Source organism: Aythya fuligula, chromosome 2 (assembly GCF_009819795.1).
Source record: "Aythya fuligula isolate bAytFul2 chromosome 2, bAytFul2.pri, whole genome shotgun sequence".
NCBI lineage: Eukaryota > Metazoa > Chordata > Aves > Anseriformes > Anatidae > Aythya > Aythya fuligula.
In genome coordinates this window covers 15,730,802-15,753,017 of record NC_045560.1, presented here as the reverse complement: position 1 = coordinate 15,753,017, position 22,216 = coordinate 15,730,802, and the positions used below count along the sequence as shown (strand labels likewise).

The 22,216-nt window shown below is 38.3% G+C and overlaps 1 protein-coding gene across 5 annotated transcripts in view; it reads right to left on the bottom strand.

Moving 5' to 3' along the window:
* Nucleotides 1-22,216, bottom strand: part of ARHGAP12 (Rho GTPase activating protein 12) — a 77,631-nt gene that overhangs the window by 32,752 nt on the left and 22,663 nt on the right. For 3 of the 5 annotated variants that reach the window (XM_032183253.1, XM_032183249.1, XM_032183250.1), the window contains exons 3-5: nucleotides 11,604-11,867; nucleotides 5,786-5,926; nucleotides 4,124-4,204 (exon numbers count right to left, since the gene is read on the bottom strand). In XM_032183253.1, the coding sequence (XP_032039144.1) occupies nucleotides 4,124-4,204; nucleotides 5,786-5,926; nucleotides 11,604-11,867 (486 nt within the window). The remainder of the gene's footprint in view (nucleotides 1-4,123; nucleotides 4,205-5,785; nucleotides 5,927-11,603; nucleotides 11,868-22,216) is intronic. The other 2 variants (XM_032183251.1, XM_032183252.1) reach the window with 1 other exon arrangement.

Here is a 22,216-nt window from a genome sequence, read left to right as displayed (position 1 = left end):
GGAGACAAATCCACCTGAAGCAGAAGCGACTGGAGACCCCTCTGGATACTTGCTCCGTTGACTTTGCTGCGTTGGATGTTCTTTGCTTCACCTTATGTTTCGCTAAGACTGCTAGCCTGTGAAGACCAGCACCAAGCCAGTACCGATTGCCTCAGAAAAAGCTGGGGATACTTCCCTCCCTTCTCTGATCTAGGAGGAATGAAAGGGGCTGGAAAGCACCACACCAGGACAAGTGAGGAAGACCAGACCAGGCCTCTAAGATACAGGTACCCACAGTAAAGAGAAAGGAAATAATATCACCTGCACTTCTGTCCTTGAATACCTCTAAATCAACACATCAGCTGAGGCAGTCTCAACTTCCTCCAAGCTATCCCAAGCTTCAAGACAAGAATGTGAGGATTATTCACTACTACTAACAATAATGTTTAGTCTTACAGTAGACACAAATGCCAACACACATTATGTGTTACCTCAAACCAAGTAGGACTGTTCACATCCTGGCCATAAGACAAGTTCATTTATACCTATTTTCACTTTTTCATTTCACCATTTGACTGCACAGTATCTTCTTCGTATTACCAGCACCATGTTTATTTATTATAATTTTTCAGGTGGCATTCGCTGTTTGACAGCACTGAGGACTCCAGTAGCAAAATCATTCACCTGAGTGTCAGAACTGAGGCCCCAGAGCTCACACTTGACATTGGAGCACAGAGATCGCAAGAGAAAACTGTCAGCCTAAGATGACATCCCCAAATGAAGCTCCTCTACCTACTGCCTCCTCTGTACATACAGTGAGTGAGGGGAGCTGATGGTGAACTAACTTCTGAGAAGATAAAGTGTAATTGGGATATCACAAGAGAAAGTGCAATTTCACAAGATGAAGTGCAATTAGGATATCACAGTCTCTAAATATTAACAGCCAAACTACGATGCTTACAGCATAAGCATTTTATTTTGATGTCTACTCCTGAATCAGGGAACTCAGCCAGCTGATGTCCAATAACCATGCTGTTATGTTGTTTTTCTTTTTAGATATGATTAGGAACGCATTTGGAAAACTGGGAAGACAATTATTCAGTACCTCTAGTTTTTATTAGACTGTCCTCTTTTCCTCCCTTTTCAGCTATTTCTTCAATATGTAGTACTTCTTTTAGTTTTCCTTGCTTTTTTGTCATCTTGATAAATCGCATTTTTAAACTTTAGGAAGTTCTTATTCCTGAGATCAATTTAACCTTTTTTCCTCTCCTCAATATAGAGTCCCCCCCCTTATATTTGCTTGAAATATAAAACCTGTATTAGAAGACTACTAGGCTTATGAAATAGGGCCATATCCTTCCTCACTATGATTTAGATATTACGCATTCACTAAAAAGGAAATAAACCAATTTTATCATAATGAACTATTCACAGAAGACCTGATTCTCCTTTTTTTTTTTTTTTTTTTTTTTTAAAATAATCAACAAGAACTGACAACTGAATACAGCAGAAATCACAGGAGAAAACAAAGTCTTCGGAAGACGTAGTACAAGTTATGAGTAAATACTGTTAACCAATTTAAAGAATAATTCGGCATGTTCTTCTGTTCCACTACAACAAGCTCCCATTCAGTCACACTCATGAGTCCTAATAGAATTTTGCAGCAGTTGTCAAAGCTCCTCCATCCGAGATGTTGCTTTTAGCCAGAGGCATTCAGCTATTCCTAGATGTCATTTAAATATACGTGACCAGAGGGCTTTCTATGAGACTGAAGTAATTCGTTTTTTTTTTTTTTTTTTAACTCTCCCTCCCTCCTCTAATATCAGATATTTTTAAACACACATTCAAGACTACTGAAGTGTTATTCCAGAGCATGTTCACATTTACAGCTAATGCTATAAAAGTGAAGTTTTTTCATATAACGTATTAGAACAGTTAATGTGCTATTTCCAGAAGCCTGTTTGATTTTTAGTTCTATTGATGTCCAGATTACTAAGAATCTCCTCAAAAGGGATTACCATCTTTTTCTGGTTTAACAACACTACATAACCATGCTGTTCTATTTGTTTATTTTACAAAATACGTAGTTCATATATCACCTTCCAAAATATGTTTGGGGAAAAAACTGATGTAGAGAATTACTGTAGATTTTATCTAATTTCTTCTTAAAAGGTCTTTTTTTTTTTTTCCAAGTAACTTAACTTTTCATTTAAGCAGGAGTTAAAATGCTGAAGTCTTTCTAAGGTCGTCTCACCATTCATGAGAGTTTTTGATAGAGACTATTTTTCTTCAAAGTCGCTCTGCAGTCTGCGTTGTCTTTCCAGTTCATTTGTTCCTAAGCGCTTTTAGAACACGCTTCAGCGAGTCTTTCAAAAGGCCGATCTTCAATCATGCTTCAACTGCTCACAAGTTTTTAACATTTGTTTTTACTCTGTTTTTCAGACACACAGACTAGCTAAACGTTTTGCTAGAATGTTTAATCTATTCCACAGCACTCAAAGCTAAAAGCTAGGGTTTCTGTCAACAGATAGGTAGTTGGACTGTGAATCGAGAAGTCAATTGGTCATTTACTTCTGTTAACCTTATATTTGCTTCCAGCCACAATTTAGTACTTTCAAGAATGCTCAATAAGGAAATTAAGAATATTTGCTACTCAAGTAGCCCAGGGTAAACAATTTAAGCAAAATTCCTAACAAAAATATTTGATGATTTTCATATGAATATGAGCTAAAACGTATCAGACCATTAACTCCAAGAAACAGAGGCTTTGTTTCATTCTGTCGGTGGTTAATAACACAAGGGAGCCCAGAGGTTTAAGTAGAACCACTAAAAATATCATGCTCAAACACACGAGTACTAGACCTCACCGGTGTAGTTAAGGTGCCTCAATTAACAGTGCTGGATTCTCTTTGTGACTTGGTGCAGTTGAATTAAAAGCTAATTCCATTTGCTATTTAGTTTAAATCCAAATCCAATCTATTTCAGTGGAAAGCAACTTCTGCACAGGTTTTGACTGTGAAGAAGTCACCAAATGAAGTACCTAAGACATCATTCTCCCCAAATTACCTTCAACTATATCAATTGCTTCTGGTAAAACCTGTGCTAGCAGATTTGCACACTGCTAATGTAACAGCTAATCAATAGTTATGTATCTTAAAAACAACAGTTACAGATCAGATAGCTTTGACGTTACAAAATTCAAGATCCTAACACGTCAGATCAACATAGGAGAACTCAATGTCAGCTCAGCTAAGATACAAATCCTTTAGCTGATGTAACACTAGTGTAGACTGTAGCATCATTTGATAACTTGAAATATTTTCCCACAAGTATTACAAGAGCACTATTACAGTTGCTCCTTTTTAAGCAGAAAGGACACAAATTTTTGTACAGAAGAAACAATAGCTGAGAATCACATACTTTGATATGTTCAATGCACGCAATTCCCTGTGATTATTTTTTTTTAAATGATAACTTTACTGTATGAGATCAAACAAACACCCTCATAGTTCTACAACTACATCCCTATGACAGATGTTCTATAGTTTTTCAACATGAAAATGTAAATTAAGTAATAATAGGAACATCCTCAGACTACCTATGTCGATTTCCTACAATTTTATTTTTATTCCAAAATAAATAAATACCAGAATGCGCTTCTGGTGAAGCTCTCAAGTTTCATGCTCAAAAACACCACAGAACTGTTGAAATTTGTTTTTCAACACCTCTCAATATAAGATTTAAATCACCAAATTTAGAAATATAGGACAGAAAAAACATTCATTTTGGAGGGTAATAAAAATAGACCGCAGTTTTTAAGGAACATTTTGTAGTATAAGAAAAACACCTTTTTTCCTACAAAGATTTTCTATTTCACAGATGAATCACAGATAATACTTTGCAGTCATACATGAAAAGCTCAGTTCAGAAAAGATATCTTTTTTGACATCTGAATAGTTACATACATCTATTTTTTATGTCCTTTAGTATGTTTTTTCTCTCCTCAATCAGAAATTCCACAAAAATGCTAGAAGTAACTAAGCCCTCTTCTTGCAAATAACTCCCGTTAAGGGCCTCATAAAACATCTCCTGGGGAGAAGAGTTAAATCCCAAGTTGTTAGTGTTTCTTTATTAGGTCACTCACCTTAGGTAACTCCCATTCTGACCGGGAACCATCAGCACTGTAGTAGTATGGTCTACCTTGTTCATCTGCATGTTTTAACCACTGCAGAAAGAAATGTGATGACAGGAAATATAATTAGTGTGACAGTCATAACAAAGCTAGTCTCTGGTATTTGGGATTTAAAATTAATTTTTAATAAAGTTCCATCCACTTTAGCAGTGCCTAGCAAGCAACCTCCCTTAACTAACCAAGGTTAGTTAACAATGGGAGCAACATTTCAGTTTTCTGCTTTCCGAATAGGGCTCACTATCATTTTTTCCTTCTGAAACACCTCAGGAAAAACACCTGCAATATCACAGTTATGGAATTCCTGATGACTCACATAACCTACCAAGAGAATGTGATCAACAGATATTTTGGAGATTACTTATCTCACTTTTATCAACATTATGACATCAGTTTAAGGAAGTACAATCTTTGCACCAGATCTGAGTAAGAAGCGTATAGATAAAATTACAGAATTCTAAGAAGCTCAACCAGCAACTGATAATTTAAGAGATTATTGCACAATTTGAACAACTACATTTTTGTACCAGACAGGAGCACAAGATGCAGTATCTAAATATATTATAAGGAATATAATTTACGTAAGCTCTATCAGCAGCTCCCAGAACCAAAGAGGTAAACCTATGGTGATTATGACTAGTTGTGCAGAACAGACAGAACTGTAATGAGTAAAATTCTACAGGATGGTCTCACAAAAACATGCATAGAAAAACTCACATTAAATTTCTTGGGTCAAGTAGGTTTCACAGAACTGCCTTTCAATGAATTGTTTGTGATAGGAAATACTGTTCTCTATCAGTCCCAGTGTTATTTTTTTTAAACAATATTTGCATGTTTGCTAAAGGAGGTACGAGCTATAGATTTTTAGCAGAAATAGATTAAGAAAGACAAAACTCCAAAACTGACATAAAACTCGATCACATAAAAGCTTCTTTAAAAAAAAAAGGAAAAAAAAAATGTAATATATCAAGTAAAGAAGAAGTAGTGCTACAAGATAGTAATTATATTACTGGTGCCATAAACACTTTTTGAAGGTTAAAAATCAAAACACAACTTCAGTGAACAATTTAAAAACTAGACTTCTTTACAAATATATATAAATATCATTATCATTTTTCCTGTGTGGTAGAAATTTATAGGATATGCCCAGAATCATAGTAAGTTATCAGTAGCAATTATCTCCTTAGAACAGAACATAAGTCTACTGATACTGCTATGGTTTAAGTAAAAAGTTTGTCTAAATCTGAAACCAGTACTGAAAACCTCAAATAAGGCAAGGATGAAACTGAGAACGCAGCATTACTTTCAGTTTGAAACGATCCTATCTGGAAGACCTACCTCATAGACAAGAACAACTTAGAAGAGTATTAAGTTCATTCCTAAAGTGTAACCACGAGGATGGTAGGTGGGAAATAAATAAAAGAAAAAGTATGTCCTTAGCATGGCAAAGGACATACATAAGAAAAAAAAAAAAAGTTAGTTCAGTTGTGAAATTTTCATGCAAGTTTAAAAACAAAAGGAGATACCACTAAGGAATGCTTTTGACTTCTAGAAACGAAATCTGAATTTCTAACAGTGAATTAGCTGAACATGCGATGAGAAGAAGGGAAAAAGTACCTTTTCATTAGTATAGTCATTGGTATATAAGGTTTGACCATGTTCATCCAACTCTTCTGACCAACCCCTTGGAGGAGAACCATACTGACTATCTGACTGGCTGTAACAAGAACTGTGGTCGTTTTCTTCTGATGAAAGATGCTACAAGTAGTCAGAAACATAAGGCGATTTTGAGAATGAAAATGCTTTAAAATCTGAAAGATCAAAGATTATTTGGAGAGAACGAGAATAGCAATAACTGAGAGAAGTTCACATTTTTATACCTTACATCAGAAAATAAGACAGACATTTTTACAGTTCATAAGGATTTGATAATTGCTAGGTAATTCAAGAACATTTTCAGAACAGAGTTTATACTGTTAATTTTTTTTATTCTACCATACCAGATTCCAACCACTCAGATTTAAACAATGCCATACAACAACTTCAAATATAATTTTGACTCCAAATTTTTTGCCAATCTAAAATTTATTCCCACAAATTTACATTACTGATTGATGAAGAAAGTCAGCTTTAGTAAACTCTGTTGCCCCAGAAAACCTATAAGACCTACTGGTTTCCTGGCTTTCATACCTAGATTCTTTTCTTCCCTTCCCAAGTAGTACCTGGAAACATAATAATCATTTGGGATAACTTCAAACTCCATTTCCATCTATCTGTGTCTGCAGTGCATCCTACAATGACGAGGAATTTCCACCTTCCTCCTTCCAATGCTGACAAATTTGACAACGGGTGATTCATAAATCAAGATATTCCACCAACTGAAGGCACAGCTAGCTGAACTGCAAGATTACTTTCCAAAGACAAGAGTGGATTATAATGCAAAGGACAAGTTTGGCATGTGAAGCAAAGAAAAGATTTTGCACACACATCAAAACTTCTTTTCTTTAGTACACCTCATTCATCTCCCTCCTTAGGTATTGTAGATATTATTCCAAGTATCCACTCCATGCATCAAAAAAACCCTCTCTACGCTCATCTTCCACAATAGTCTTTCTACAACAGTCTCCTGAGGAAATCATCACGCGTTTCCTTTCACACTGTCTTTGATCATAGGTTGGTACTAGGCATAAATCTTAAGGGGGAACGCATCATTGCTAGTTGAAAACAATGGTTAAATAAGGACTAAGGTTCAACAACACAACGTAAGGGTTTTAAAGAAAGCCATAAAGCAGGAAGAAAGGCAAAACTCCCACTTAATAGTAATTCAAGCATCAGAAATTCACCAGTTTTAAAGAGGCTGTTTTTAGAGATTATATATTTAGTGACATTTCCAAATTATTATATGGGCTTCTGGTGTTAGCTTCCTGAGTAGCTTACCACATGCATCAGGAAGACTCCCTAAACTGACACAAGCTGGCTTACCAGACACAGCAAAACCCATGACCAATTTGGTCATTAACAAAGCAACATAAGCGTATCTTCTACAGCAAAAAGGATGGGTGCACTTCAGCAATGCATTAAACAGTCTCACCTCTCAGACTTGGGTTAACACGAAAACCTGAACTGCCAATTTCTAACTATTGGGACAACAAAAAGTCCTCAGCCGCGCTTTTATGCTTGGATTGTGACCAATGACTTGATGTTAATGCCATTGGCCCCACTTGAGCAACTGTTTTATAGGATAGTTGTAATGTATATGCACATTTAAATTTACATTTTATCTTAAAGCTTAAATACAAGCACACTGACATTTGTTCAAGGTTGTAGACTTGCAGGGTATTGCTTTTGCTGTTTTTTGTTGTTTTTTTTGGGGGGGGAGGATTAATTAATAGGAATTCTGAACAAATAACAATCTTTCTTCCAAGTAATTCCTGATGCTGAAGAAGCACTGTGCACATTTAAAACTAAACAGAAGACTTAAAAATGAAAATTCTCCAAGAGAAAGAAAACTTTTGTTCAATAAGAATGAGTTAACACATGTCTGTAACCCACTATATCATGCCTGAAGATCCAAGGCTGAGCTAATCCCACCTACCACACTATCTCAGACCTTAACCTTGGCTGACAAACTTAGATGAAATGCCTTAGTTGTTTCAAAGTTTATCTCAAACCAAGGCATCCTTCATCCCCCAGCTAGTAGCAACAACTGCTAAAGCCACCTAAATGGGGATTAAAGAGAACACTGGCCAAACCACACTCAACAATTTTCAATTTCTCTCACAGCACGAACTGCCTGTGAGCTCTCTAACCCCACTCTCCCTTCATGTAGCCTCCATGCTACTTCGCGGAGTCCCATCCTCAATCACAGGATACCACATTTAGCTAAAACCATCTTACGCAGGCAGCTGCCAACACCTTACACCTCCTAAGAAATTTGCTGTTAAATTTCAAAGCAAATTACAAAAATGCCCCCACATCATTGTTTCTACTGTCTTTCTTGCCTTGTTTTCATTTATGCTGAAAATTCTTCAGGGCAGAGACCAGGACATATTGCACTTAGAAAAAAAGGAATATTTATGGTCTCTCTTCTATAATCAAACCAGTTTTGGAAGTTACCACTACTTTCAAAAACAGTGAGAAAAAAAATGAGTCTTTAAAGAAGCTAGCATCCCTTTATTACCCTGTTTATTTTGAAGCAAATTAAAAACAGGGAATGAAAGAGCATCTTGGCCACATTTTTTAAATGCAAGTTTTAATTTAAACAAAACAGTTCTGCTTTTCAGCACGTTGTTGGTTAATTCATTGGTCCCCGTGTTCTGGTCTCCTAGCTATGCATCAGAGGTTTTCCCTTCTCTGATCTGACATCACACCTCATTCTACTTACAGTCCCACCCCAATTAAACCACTTCACAGTTTGATCAATTTCTCCCCATTACCATTTAGACCTCTTTTCTCAAGTCACTGCCTCTGATAAATTTTTTCCATACTTAGTCTTACTTTACCAAAGGCCCTGTTAGGATTGTACTGTTCCCCACCCCCAAGTCCAGATAACTGCCCTAACTTCAGGCCATTTTCTTTGTGCCATACCTGTTATCAGCTTCAACACATTAACTATAATTTTGCCTGTTCTTAACTATCAAAAAAATTTCCTAACCAAAGTTTTAAGACAAGCTATTTATATTCTAATAAATTACATATGAATACATACATTATAATATATAGTCCTATACAGTTCTCATATTGATGTCACCTTGTTATTTTGCTACCTAATAAGATACAACCTCCTCTGAGGACAAACCATCAGAGACACAACTAGCATTTAACCTTTGTGCGTATGCTCCTGTATTGCTAAATCTGAAGGGAATGAGGAGAACTGACTGGTATGCAAAAGCCTATTTAATTTCATTAAAAGAAATTAAATCAGTTTTTGCTAATTATTAAGATATATTTGTTCTAACAGCAATCTAAATCCTCATGGTCAGACAAAATCTGGGATGTTCTATATTTTACTGTAGCTTAGCCTGGGATCTCAACCTGTACTCTAAGGTATTAAAGTACTTAAAGTACTTAAAGGTCATAAATGAAATGGTGAATACAACCAGTGGAGTGTGAAGTACACTCCCAAATGCAGAACAGAAGAGAAAGACTGGCTTTAAAATCAACAAAACCTTTAATACCTTAGTCAGAAAGGATAAATAACGTAAGGAATTTGTGCTACTGGAAATTTTTCAGCTCAACACAAGTTTATGTTAATCAAAGCATGTATCAGCCATTGATCTTACACAGAATGAAACTTTGACAGATAAAATTGTTTGAAGGTCAAGCTGTGATACTTTAAGAGTCAAAAATAAATGGAAGAACTGAGCTGTCTGATAAAATATACACAGGCAGTGAATATTATGCTTTCTGATCATGCACCTACACAGTGAAGTGGTGGTACAGAGGTGGGAATAGGAGTCAGGCATTATTTGCAGATGGTGGGGAAAGAGAAAGAATTATTCAAAGTCCTTCCAAGAGAAGAAGGAATAATAATCACACTAGAAAACCAGTCACTCTTATTGCTAGGTGAGTTACTACTCAAAAAAGCAATCATCTCATCCTAAGAACAAAGTCACATCCAGCAAAAGCACAGCCAGTGAGAAGTTAACAGAGAACTGTAAGATAGTTGCAGACATTTTGCCAGTTTACCTGTTGCAGCCACTACCTTGTGACAAGAAAAGGCTGTTTAAATGCTTGCAAATGTCCCTGCTGCTAGGAAGGCCATTCCCAATGGCGATGAAGAGGTTCCCTTCTCCTTTCTTTCCTGATTCTGGCACTACTGGCCCAAATGCAGTAGTCCTACAACAGGACTCTTAGCAATCTAAAATTCCTGAGCAGTACACAATTAAATTTTAAAACTAAATAATGTAATAGCTCAGGAGGAAATCCACCTAAAATATACATATTTGAAAAGGGTATATAAAAATGGAAGAGTTTTTGACAAATATGTTTGCTTTTTCTTTCAATCAAGAAACTGATTAACCTAAGCACTGTTTGAATACAAGAGCACTATTTTAAGCATATTTGAACAGTAATATCCATCTTCCAACTATTCCATTTCTTTATCTGAACCACAGCAGCTCAAATAGACTAACACTAGTGTTTGACTCTCCCTAGCAATCAGCCGCACAGAACATATTTGCACCTCAAATATTATCCTAAACAATCTTTTAACATTAATAATTTCATAGTAAGCTTCAATTCTCTTAAGCAAAATCTGTGGCAAAGCTGAATAACTGAAAAATGCTTCAAAAGGTAAAACATTTGCATAGTGAAAAAAATCTATTGATATATCTCCAAAATAACATTTATGGTTGGAATGTAATCAAGGCAAAAAGTTCCTACAGCCAACTGCCAAAAGCTGGGACAGATTCTCCCCACCCCAAGCATTTGCCACTATTGGACCCAGACATTTGGTTGGCAAACCTACCAGCACCATCATTTGACTTCTTTTCTGGGATACCCAGTTACCATTCACAGAATGAAGAAAAGGATTTTCTCAACATAACCAAGTACTGCTCCTTTGACTGCCTTTTCCTCTAGCTTGTTCTAGAGTTATCCAAGGCTAGACACAAAAATAATTGAGAAGTGTGTAAATTCAATTCTCCTAAACAAACAGATAAAATGGATGGAATTGGATAGAAGCCTCAATTACATCAGTATTTTTGACCCTGGAGGAACATGCTATGGAGCTCTATTAAGTCTAGTTTTGACTCCTAGATTCTGGATTTCTCTACATCCATCTCTACAACCACCTGAATTCCTCTCTAAAAAAATAAAAAAAAAAAAATTCCTGTAAGAAATATAATTCAAATTTAAATTTACTGCCACAGCATTAACCAAGCAGTAGCAAATAGCTATATATCATCTGCCTTTGTTTTACTGTATAGTTAACTGAGGTTGATAAAAATTCCCCTTGCTTTTTTCATCCCCCTTCCCACACTCCCTCACCTTCCCCATCTCCCCCTTCTCACCCAAAAATATGTTGAATATACTGAAAAAGAGAACACACCGTATCAGAAAAGTTATTATGGCCTTCATATTCAATTGTCATTTAAAGTCCTGGCAGTTTCAAGGCTTCTTAGCTTTCCTTTAATTTTAAAAGCAAAGCTGTAACACCTAATGAGCGACTGCTGGGCACTTTTACAACTAGTACTCTGATTTGTGACCTTTAACAGATTTGTGATCTTTCACACATTTCACATACACAGTCATACACAAAATTGACTGAAGAGAGAAACTGTTAATCTTCACTACTTCATACCCAGCCACGTGACCAAAAAGACAAAAAAAAGACACTCCCTGAAACCTCAAAGTTCAGAGATATCAAGTTCCATAGCAAAACAGTACTCAAATACATTATAATCTCATTGTTTGTGATCTCAGAACAAACTACCTCATGATCTGCATGGCTCTGGGAATCCCCTTTATTAATGCTTGCATCTCGGGCCCAACGTGGAGGTTTCCAAGTTCGTTCCTGTGATCCTCTGTTGTAGTAATAACAGCGTCCTGTAGTATCTTTATGGGTTTCCCATTCCCCATTTATTTGGACTGGAGCACTTGTAGGTAGTGGTGGAAGTGCAGACTGAGATATTTTCAGTTCTTGTAAATTAGCATAAACTGGTGAATCAGGCCTCCCTTGGCTTGGTGGAGTAGTTGGCTATTGAGAGAAGAAACGTGTTATTAAAGAGCAAATGAATTTTATAATGCTCCCTTACAAATCAGTATACATTACAGTAGTAAAACAAACCAACAAACTCCCTTTTTTTTGTTACATATAAAAGCACAAAGGACAGCCACAAGATGCCAGGGCATGGAAACATTAGATTTTTTTTCAATATTAAATATAGTTTGTGATGTTTACCTTATAGTTAACAATATTTTAGCATTTCTCCAGCTGACAGCTGATAATTACATGTATGTCTTGCAATTGATTTGAAATGCACTGGAATCATCATCAAAATAATTGTATGTTTAAAAACTTGAGCTTTACAGTTCTGGTATTGCTCAGTAACTCTAAGCAATGTGCTTTTGTTCAAGACCAAATGTAGCATCTCTTACACGTCACTTGTTAAGCAAAGATGGTTCCCCGGCCTTTTTCCTCCCCTACTGCTATATAGGGGATGGCAAACATAAAGCAGCACTTTTCAGTTTGAAAGACGAGCACAGTGTTATGACAAAGAAACTCCAGAAAACACCTGGGTGGTTTACCTGCAAGCCTTTCCAAACAGATGCTTACTTCAGTCGTTTATGTAATATCACTGACAGTGTTGTGATTACCACTCCCTTCTTACAGAAATTAAGTGGCTATTCTTATCCAGCTAATTTTGGTCATATATATGCACATAAGGAGAACAAATGTCCACAAGAAAATTAAACACCAATGACAAATTCAGATTCATAGTTTGATAACCATGCTTTCTGCTGGCCTTCATGTTAAGTCTGTGGCTCTTACAGAAACCGTGTGTACTTTTAAATAAGTCACAGAAGTGTTTAGGAGGAGAATATACTTTCTGACCAATTTTTAAAGTACAAGTACATAAAACACACCACACAGAAGACAAGTAGTTCACGAAAGCTGTGACTAAGAGGTTGTGGGAGCAACTTGTTATTAAACCAAACTGAAAAGCTGCCTGTTAACACAGAGCCATCTCCCTGTGTCAGGGCACTTTATTTAGGCATCCAAAGGAAGTAAAAATATCATTCATACCATTCCTCCCCCCTGCTCAGTTTTAATTCAGAAGCTTTGCTGGAGGCAAGTCCTTGTGCCTCTTGTTGCATCTTTCAAAGAAAAAAAAAGAAAAAAAGAGAACACACTGCATTACATAAAAGATCCTTTATAATGTGCTTTTAAGCATTAAAATCTTAAATTGCTAATCTCGGCCACATCTCATCATAAATTATTGGGGTTTGCTCAGGCAAGACAGCATATTGTACCACACAATCAGATATAAACTGATTGCACCACAGCTGGAACCAAATATGGGCAATATCCACAACCAAAAGGGGAAATAACTGGAGAGGAACTTAATGAGATTAGAACAGGCATGGACTTGTCTTGCGAGGCTTTAAAAGAGAAAAGGCAATTTACTACATATAGGGAGCATGTTTAACAGCAATACAAGGCAAACCATGGCAGGGGGGAGTATCTGCAGCACTCAAAATCAGCTGTGAAAACAATTTGTATCCTCTTCCATTAACTCAAAGGAAAGAAATCCAAACTCTGCCTTTTTTTTTTTTTTTTTTTTTAAGAGGGCCAGGGGGAACACCTGGCTTTGGTGAAGTTCTGTTTCTCGAGGGCATTAACAGCATAAAGAGCACTGCCACAAGTAAAGACTCGTCCCACCATCCTGCCTGAGGATGCCACCAGATGCGTGACTGCAACCAGCTTGTGAAACACCTCCTGGTGTGTGTGGAGTGGCTGCGGGCAGTGGTGGCAGCACGTGGGCCTGAGGGCTGCCCCGCTCCCCAGGGCAATGGCACTAAGAAGCGGCCTGGAGGCAGGAGGCCTGAGGCCCAGGGCTCGGAGATTTCACTCTGAGGTCTTCCAAGGTCTCAGCATCGTCACCAGAACAGCACCAGGTGAAGCTGCAGGGCCTGTATTACCCTGCGCTGACACAGGCCGATGCACAGCCACATAGTACAAGCAACACTCTGTTTAAGTTTAAAACAGAAGCGTGAGATGAAAGTTTAATGAGTGTTTTTCTTCTGAATGTTTAGTACTACTAAACACATAATACCAACTTCTGGCTTGCAAGTGGGGAAGCCAGAACCTCTGAGGTGAACGACAAACAGGCCGGCTAAGAGTCCTGCTAACCAAAGGCCCAGCTACCGCCATGCCCTGCTGAGCTCTCTCCTGAGAGAGTCCCCCGGTAAAACTGCAAGACCTTCCACATTACTATTTTCAGCAAAGCATGGAAAACACAAAAACTAAATTTAAGTACAACATGTAGCTTAGCTATGAAGTATGTGTGCGAGGGATCTGACATGCTTATCAGGAACTACTTTAAATAACCACGTAGCACACAGCAGGACTTCCTCATACCTCAGGACACGCAACGAGGTGCGCTGCTCTCTGCACTGCTGCTGCCCAGCGTCAATGCTAACCTTATACAATAAGATTTTCTTGTTTATTGACAAATCAAAGCAACATTTACAAAGCTCTTCACTTCCTGAGGTACCCCTATGGCACTTCCCAGCCGGTGCCCGCAGGAAGGCAGGTCCCTCTCCCCCTTGGGTAGGGGACTGCCAGAGGGAGCAGCTCCCTCCAGGTGGCCCTGTAGAGCTCTCAGGCTTCAAACAACTTTGCCTTGAAGGTGAACGGTGCCAGTGAAAGACTGCACACTGCAAAAGCCTTTACTACTTCCAAGCCAAAAAGCATATTAAAATCATTTAACTTTCTTTTACTTAACCCATTACTCATCACTAATATGGAAATCCAAATAGATAAGGCATTACGTAGATAAAAATAGTTTATAACAGCTTCCTTGGCTGTTTTCCCATATCCAGACATATACAGTTAAGGGAAACTTAAATGTATGCTAACCACCAAGCGTTTTGGTATGTACGTGTGGAGCTCCATTTAGAGCTTCCTTCCCTGAGATTCATTTTTGTCCTGAAGAACTCCAAATGCTCATAAACGTGGAAATAAATCTACCAGGACTGCTTGTTCTTGTAATTCTGATAGTGAGAAAATATGTAAAACATGTCCTTCAACATGCACACACACGTACACACACAAGGTAGCTTATACTCAAAACATTTCAAACTTCATCTGCTGCCTGGTATGGTTTCAAGTTTTTTCATGTTGCTTTCTCCTACTAAAGACAGTAGGAATTCTTGCTAGGTAAAAGTGATAAAGGAAAAGCAGAAAGCAGAAGTACTTCTACAGTGCCACAACTTGAGCGAAAACTGCACAGCCCACTAAGCACAATGACAACTTTATGAACACAAGGACCTCTCCCTGAACTCAGTAATGCTCGACATTTTAACACATTACAAGTCTGCTGTATTTAAATTCAGTCTTGTTGCAATATCTGCACAGAAAAAAAAAAAAAAAAAAAAAAAAAAACCTGCTAGCAATAAATCCTTGCAAACTGACAATGAAGACTTTCACACAGGCAGGACAAAGCTCTCAGGATCCACACAAAACATTCTTCACATACAGACATCACACACAGCTTTTTCAGGACTTAGTTTTTACACTGACACAGTAGGAAGCAGATACGTGCCTTAAAATAAAACAACTTGTTAATCATTCATGAATGAGCAGTCAACATTTTCAACAAAGGCCAGATATGCTATCAGGCCTCTGAACACTTGAACTCAGTGCAATGAAAAGCCACAGCTTGCTGTACTTCACAAGGTACTTTTCATTACCAAAATGCATTACCAGTTTCTCAGAGAATACCTTCAGTTTTAATATTATCTTATACAAAAGGCTTTCTTCAGATGACAGTATTTGTTCAAGCATTCAAAAAAAAAAAAAAAGTTCGAAGCACACCACTGCGTAAAACTTCAGTTCTGGGAGAAGGGTAACACATTGCCTCCTAACCACTGCCTAAAAACTTTTTTTTTTTTTTTTTTAAATCCAATGAGAACATTCTGCATTAAGAATGCCTGCAATTAAAAGACAAAAAATAAAATTCCTTTTAATCTGATGCTTACCTTTTTCTTTTTACAGCACTTAAATCCTAGGACAGATCTTCTAGAACATAACTGCTTCAAGTATGATTGCAATGCTAGCTTGCAAAACACAAGCTTTTTCAGAACAAACCATACGTGATTTTTCCCTCCACGACAATTAGCTTTATTTGTCTTGCTTCTGTTCGCAGCTTTTCTGAACGTTAAGAATTTGGAATTAAGATCTTCCATTTCAGTAACAGCAGCAATTAGATTGCTGAGAGGCATGGCTAAAGTAACAAAAAATACATAAACCTCACGTTCATGCTCCCTGAGTTACATTCAGCAGCATGCAAAAGAGCAACATGGCACTGAAGAAACCCGAGGGTGTACTGGTGCACAGCAGTGGGCAGGCAGAAGCACAGGCGTATTCTCCAGCATCCAGAGGGGGACCGAAGAATCCCAGTTCCCTCAACAACCGAGCTCCTTGCCAAGGAATTGCCACTGTCCTTTTAGCAAGGCCTGGGACTTCAATACCAGCTTTATTCAGTAAGAATGACATAAAAGAAATCTTAAAAACTCTAGGTTTTCATTTTCACGATGTGACAGCTTCAACTGGAATAATTAGCTTACCTCTTCCTTCCTCTTTCTGTTCGTGGCCTAGCTTTCTACAAACACTTTCAGGATCCTATATTCTTTCTAATGTATTCAGACACATTTAAAACTTCCTGTAATGCCCAACAAACTTGAGGACGATTTTCAGCAAGTTTGCGGCTACTTCACAGGTAACGCTAAAATAATTAAAAAAAAAAAAGTTAAAATGGGAACCCAAACAATGCACTAGCCTTCTCTGCCCTAACACTTAGCTGGGTAATGCTTTAAACTGTAAGCCTACAGTATATATAAAAAGAAAACAAATATTATAAGTCTGCTTACAGCTGACATTGAATTTAGGGCAAGCAATATTAATGCTGTTAAATATTTTCACTACAGGTTTCATGTTGAGATTATTTATGATTATCATTTGGTAATATCAAATTGGTAAGAAATTTTAAATGCCCTCATAAAGTAATACAGAAAAGCATCCTGTACAGATTCCTTGGTATATATTTGTCTATTAAAGGCAACTCAACAGTAAAATGTTTAAAAAGTGTCCCACTTAAAAAATTAAGCAGATAATCTGAAGTAGTTTTTTTGTAATGGCTGGCCAATAAATTTCCATCAGATTGATCAAAAATAAATTACATGCTTGCTTTTTATTATTATTTTCAATGTTGCATTGAATTACAAGCAAAGCTGTTTTCTATTTCTGGAAATATTTACCTACATTTTACTACAAATGTCTACTCATATTTTGCTTTATGAAACTACATTACAAAGCAAAGCACTGTAGGACACACAAGACATCACCATCTGCCAGAAAGTTCTTGTGATATTTGAGCCATTAAAGAAAAATCTCCCAAAGTTTGCAAAAATATAACTATCTGGTGATATCATAATGCCTTTTCAGCAAAGTCTCTAAAACTCTGAGGACAGTACTAAATAAAAGAACAAAAAAAATATACATGCACCTTAGTGGAATACAGTGAATTATTTGACTAATATCAAAGTAAAACACGTTCCCTTTTCCTGATAACCTGAAAAAAGTAGCTTGTTTTCATACTCATCAAGGCAGTGATTCATGAAACTGCACTGCAAAAATCCTGCAGCACAGAAAGCCAAGAGGTTTGTTCCCGTCACATTCACATCCAATTAGGAAGAGGAGCGCAGAGCCTCTCCAGCGGGACAGCTCTGGGACGACTCGGCCGGTCGCTGCAGGCAGCGGTTGGCTACTCCTCTCCCTGCCAGAGACAACACTCCATCAATCATAATTGACTGATCAAAGGAAACTGATGGAAAACCGTTCTTCTTCCCTCTTTACATAGTACAGATTTATCATTCACATTTCTATAGTGCTCCCGACCATCTCAGTGAGGAACACTTGCATCAGCTTATGAATTCTGTAGCGATACAAGGGAGTTATGATTGATCAGAGGGCTGCGACACTGATGTCAAATATTTTATAAAAAACGGAAGTAAGACCTCACAATGGGATCCTTTGTAAAATATGCACAAAGATGACAGTGTTTACCATACTTGTTCTCCACCACTTGCACAATCTAGCTTGTCCCTTTAATAAAAAAGCTTTTGTCCAAGGCTATAGACAAAGCTGCTTTTCCTATAGTAGGAAATTTAAACACCATATGAAACACTTTACTTCATGTACACTTACACAAAGTTTACCCCAATTAGGAAAGATTGGCCAAATTTAACATATTCAAGAGTCAGATGGTGAATTTCCTTCACTTTCAACTGTCTATTCACCATAAAAAATGCGGATACCTTCAACAGACATAAGGTACTAACATTTCAGAAATGCAGACAGCATCAACAGCCTGGACGTGCCATGCAGTAGTAACTTGTCATATTTATTTTTCCTCCAAGCTTCATACAAGTGATGTAAAGTTGGTCCTATAGTAATGAAAGGTCAACAGAACTCGTAAGAACACAATTTATTCTGTGTTTTAGTTTAACTGCCTCAATTCTTGACCACTGTGGAACTTGAAGTACATGTTTAAAAGCAGGTTTGCGAAGAAGAAAGCTGTTGGCATTGTTTGTGATGTCTCCTGAGGATTACTTCTGATAAAATCTAACTGCATTAAGAAAGCATCACAGAAACCTAGCTTCCTTTCTCCAGTGGAAAAATGTTGTGTGATGGGCCAGCAGCTACCACCTTTTCAGCAGGGCAGCATCACAAGAGCAAAAGAGCTGTAGGTGTTTTAGAAGCCTTACAGTAGAACCATCTGTAAATAAATACATAAGTTTCCAGAGTACTGGAAATTCTCAGTTCACAAGACATTTACCATTAAAAAAAATATATATCGTATAGCCCCATATCTTATTTGCCTCATAGAAGCCAAAGTAATTTTAGAGAGCTATTAGCAACCCTGAACTTCCTCTGTGTTGTCACCACTACGGTTCCACAGCATCTCCACAAAGTTCCCTCTTACAAATTACCGTGGTGGGCTGAAATGGTGTGATTTGACCTCATGGTCAAAAAAAAAGTTTCCATTAGTTTACATCACTGCCAACTGAACAGCAATTTTTCCTACACTTCCTATTTTCAGAAGCACAGATCCCATCGCATTTCAGTGTACTTTTAAGAGTTCAGTGCTTATACAGCGCTGAGTAAAGCCAGGCACCCCTAGAAAGTGCAGATGGGAAAGTAAACATCACCTTTGGTACGATTCCCAGGTTACTGAGAAGATACTGAAGTTGCATTAATAGCTCCGAAAGGCTAAAATATAGCTCAAGAGCCACCTAATCAATAATATATAATGAAATCTAATACCACGCAAGATACTAAAAATCATGACACACTGGCACAGAAATTATACTATCCTACAATTTTCAAGAGAAAGAAAAAGCTACAGGCAATAAGGACTTTAATATAAATAAGGGCTGTTACCAAATATTTAAGCTTTAAAAAAAAAAAAAAAAATTGCAAGTTATTGTTCCAAAACACAGGAGTCATCAAAACTGCGTACTGTCAAAGAGGGTGTTTAATTCCAAGCATTTCACAAGAAAATGCAGAACTCCCACACAATTTATTTACAGCTGTTGTCCTTCTACTCTGCTTTTACAGCAAATTTCACTTGTGTGAAACTACTTCAAGAGAATGTTGCTTGTGGCAGCAAATTCTGTAAAAAATTTGTTGTGCTAGTAGTTCTTTGTTAGGTGTTAGCCTAATTTCAGAATATCTTGTTGCTCTTATGAACTGCAGCATTTCACAGAATCACAGAATTTCTGGGTTGGAAGAGACCTCAAGATCATCGAGTCCAACCTCTGACCTAACGCTAGCAGTCCCCACTAAACCTAGTGGGGACCTAAGCTCTACATCTAATCCTAGTGGGGACCTAAGCTCTACATCTAAACGTCTTTTGAAGACTTCCAGGGATGGTGACTCCACCACTTCCCTGGGCAGCCTGTTCCAGTGCCTCACAACCCTTTCAGTGAAGAAGTTCTTCCTAACATCTAACCTAAAACTCCCCTGGCTCAACTTAAGCCCATTCCCCCTCGTCCTGTCACCAGGCACGTGGGAGAACAGGCCAACCCCCACCTCGCTACAGCCTCCCTTGAGGTACCCATAGAGAGCGATAAGGTCGCCCCTGAGCCTCCTCTTCTCCAGGCTGAAAATTTGTGAGGTTTTAATGACATGCAGCTGCAGGACATCACCAGTATTTAAACAGTATAAAAAATGCTAACGTACCAGGACACTTATTGATATAAAAGCAAAACCCAGTTACTAACACGGCTAGCTGGCCTTGAGAACAACCACAGTACAGTAGGAAATCAGCTCTGGAGCAATTTCTGTTGGCTTACCTTACTCATACAGTAACAAGGCTATAACCTGTTGGGTAAGCAGCGGGCTTTATCTGCCCCTGGGCAGGCAGGCAGCTGTACTTCACACAGTTACGACAGCTGCTACCCCACATCTGCTGCTCGGAGGTGTCTCCAGTTATTATTTGCAGCTACCACCCTTGAGCTACCACGCTATGCAAGTTCCTCAGACCTGCGGTGGGCAGCTGACTTGATCAGCGTCCCACTTGGGATGAAATGGAGCAAATCGCCTCAGAAAACAACTCCTGTAAACACTTACATTAACTTCCATAAGAAATTATACCAAAAACCTGAGAACCAAGCATCAGTAACACACAATTTATAAACTAGAGCAACATCCCAGAAGTATGCTCTCAGGATTCTGCACGGCTATTCAATTCCTGATCGACACACCACATTTTGCCATGCTAGCTCTGTATCTGTACAAACCTAAAAATCAAATTGTACGTCCAAAATCTAGAAAAATTACGATGAATACTCTTCACCAAGTAGTTCAGTCATACTCTAACACAGACCAGACGTATGGTAGGGAGGCAGGGATCTCAGGATGCATCTTTCTCAAGTCTGTATATGCAAAGTCCCGATTGTTTCCATAGCTCTATTTTCAGCCAATTTTTTTTCAACAGCTGTCCTTTTAAACACAGCAAAACATCTACTATAAAAAATTGGTTTCTGCTCTTTTTTTCCCTTTTTGAAAAACTGGTCTGTTCATCTTCACAGACAGGGAAGCGCCGAGTAAAGTAATTTGCTGTTTTGAACGCGTTAGTTACCCTAACTCCCCCTGCATGCCCGAGAAGAATTTCCTTTGTGCACGAAGGCAGAAGCCACACTGACACTTCTGCTTCCACCCAGAGTTCAGCAAATACTTTTGCCAATTCAGTTCGTGTCGCCAGATTAATACAGCATGCAGTTCAGAGGACTCAGCCAACGATTCAATGTTTAGGAAACAAGACAAACACAGATTTACTTAGCTCAGAAAATAGAAGACCCCTGAAGAAGGCTGATGCCAGAGCCAGGGGTTGGGCCAGCTCACCACTACCAAGGGGTGAGCCCCCTCCCAACCCCACAGCCCTGAGTGGCTGCCCCCTGCCCTCCAGCACCCTGCTGCTGGTAGCAGGGGTCAGCCAGCCCCAATACTCGATGCAAAGAGCCGAGCAGAGCTACACCAAGGTACCTCAACAAGCTCGGCTATTGTACAGTCGAGGGCACGAGCTCCACGCTTCCTCCTGAGGCATTCACTGGTTCCAGTATGCTGCAGATCTGCACGGACAAGCACAAAAACACCCATTCCTCTATCTAACATGGTGCTTTACAGAATTAGGAAGACACAGGATGCTTTTGCCAAAGTTGTCATCGAACAAGACAGAGTTAGGTCAAGGACTAATGTGTGCTCTCAGCTATGCTGGACTGCTGTGTCTGTAGACTTCTTATTTCTCAGAGAAAAGAAACAGTGCTCAGAGTGCTTAGTCATTTTTTGTAACGTTAACAAAATCCGTATTACTAATATTAATATCCAGCAGAAAGAAAAATCCTGGGTCAGGTATGCTGGGAATAGCTTCATCAATTTAAGCAGGGAAATATGATATATTTTCTGCTCTTCTCCAAACCTCCAGGGTGTATCAATACCTAAAATAAATTGTAACCCAGAAGAGATATAACACGTTCAGAAATGTGCCAGTAAGGAAAGGGGATACATTTAGTTTTAAGCTGAAGATGGTTTTCTTGAACCTGTAGCAAAACCGCCCTGGATAAAGCAAGAAGTTTTCACTGGATCTGGTTATGCTTCTGCCTTCAGACACTGCCACAGATCACAGAGCTCAGGAGAGTCAGGCTTCTCTGGTTTCAGACAAATTGCACCCCTTCGCCCTGTCACACCAACCCCACTGTGGATCCTGTCCCATTCACCCAGACATTTAACCCAAAAAAGTTAGCAAGAGGATGGCACAC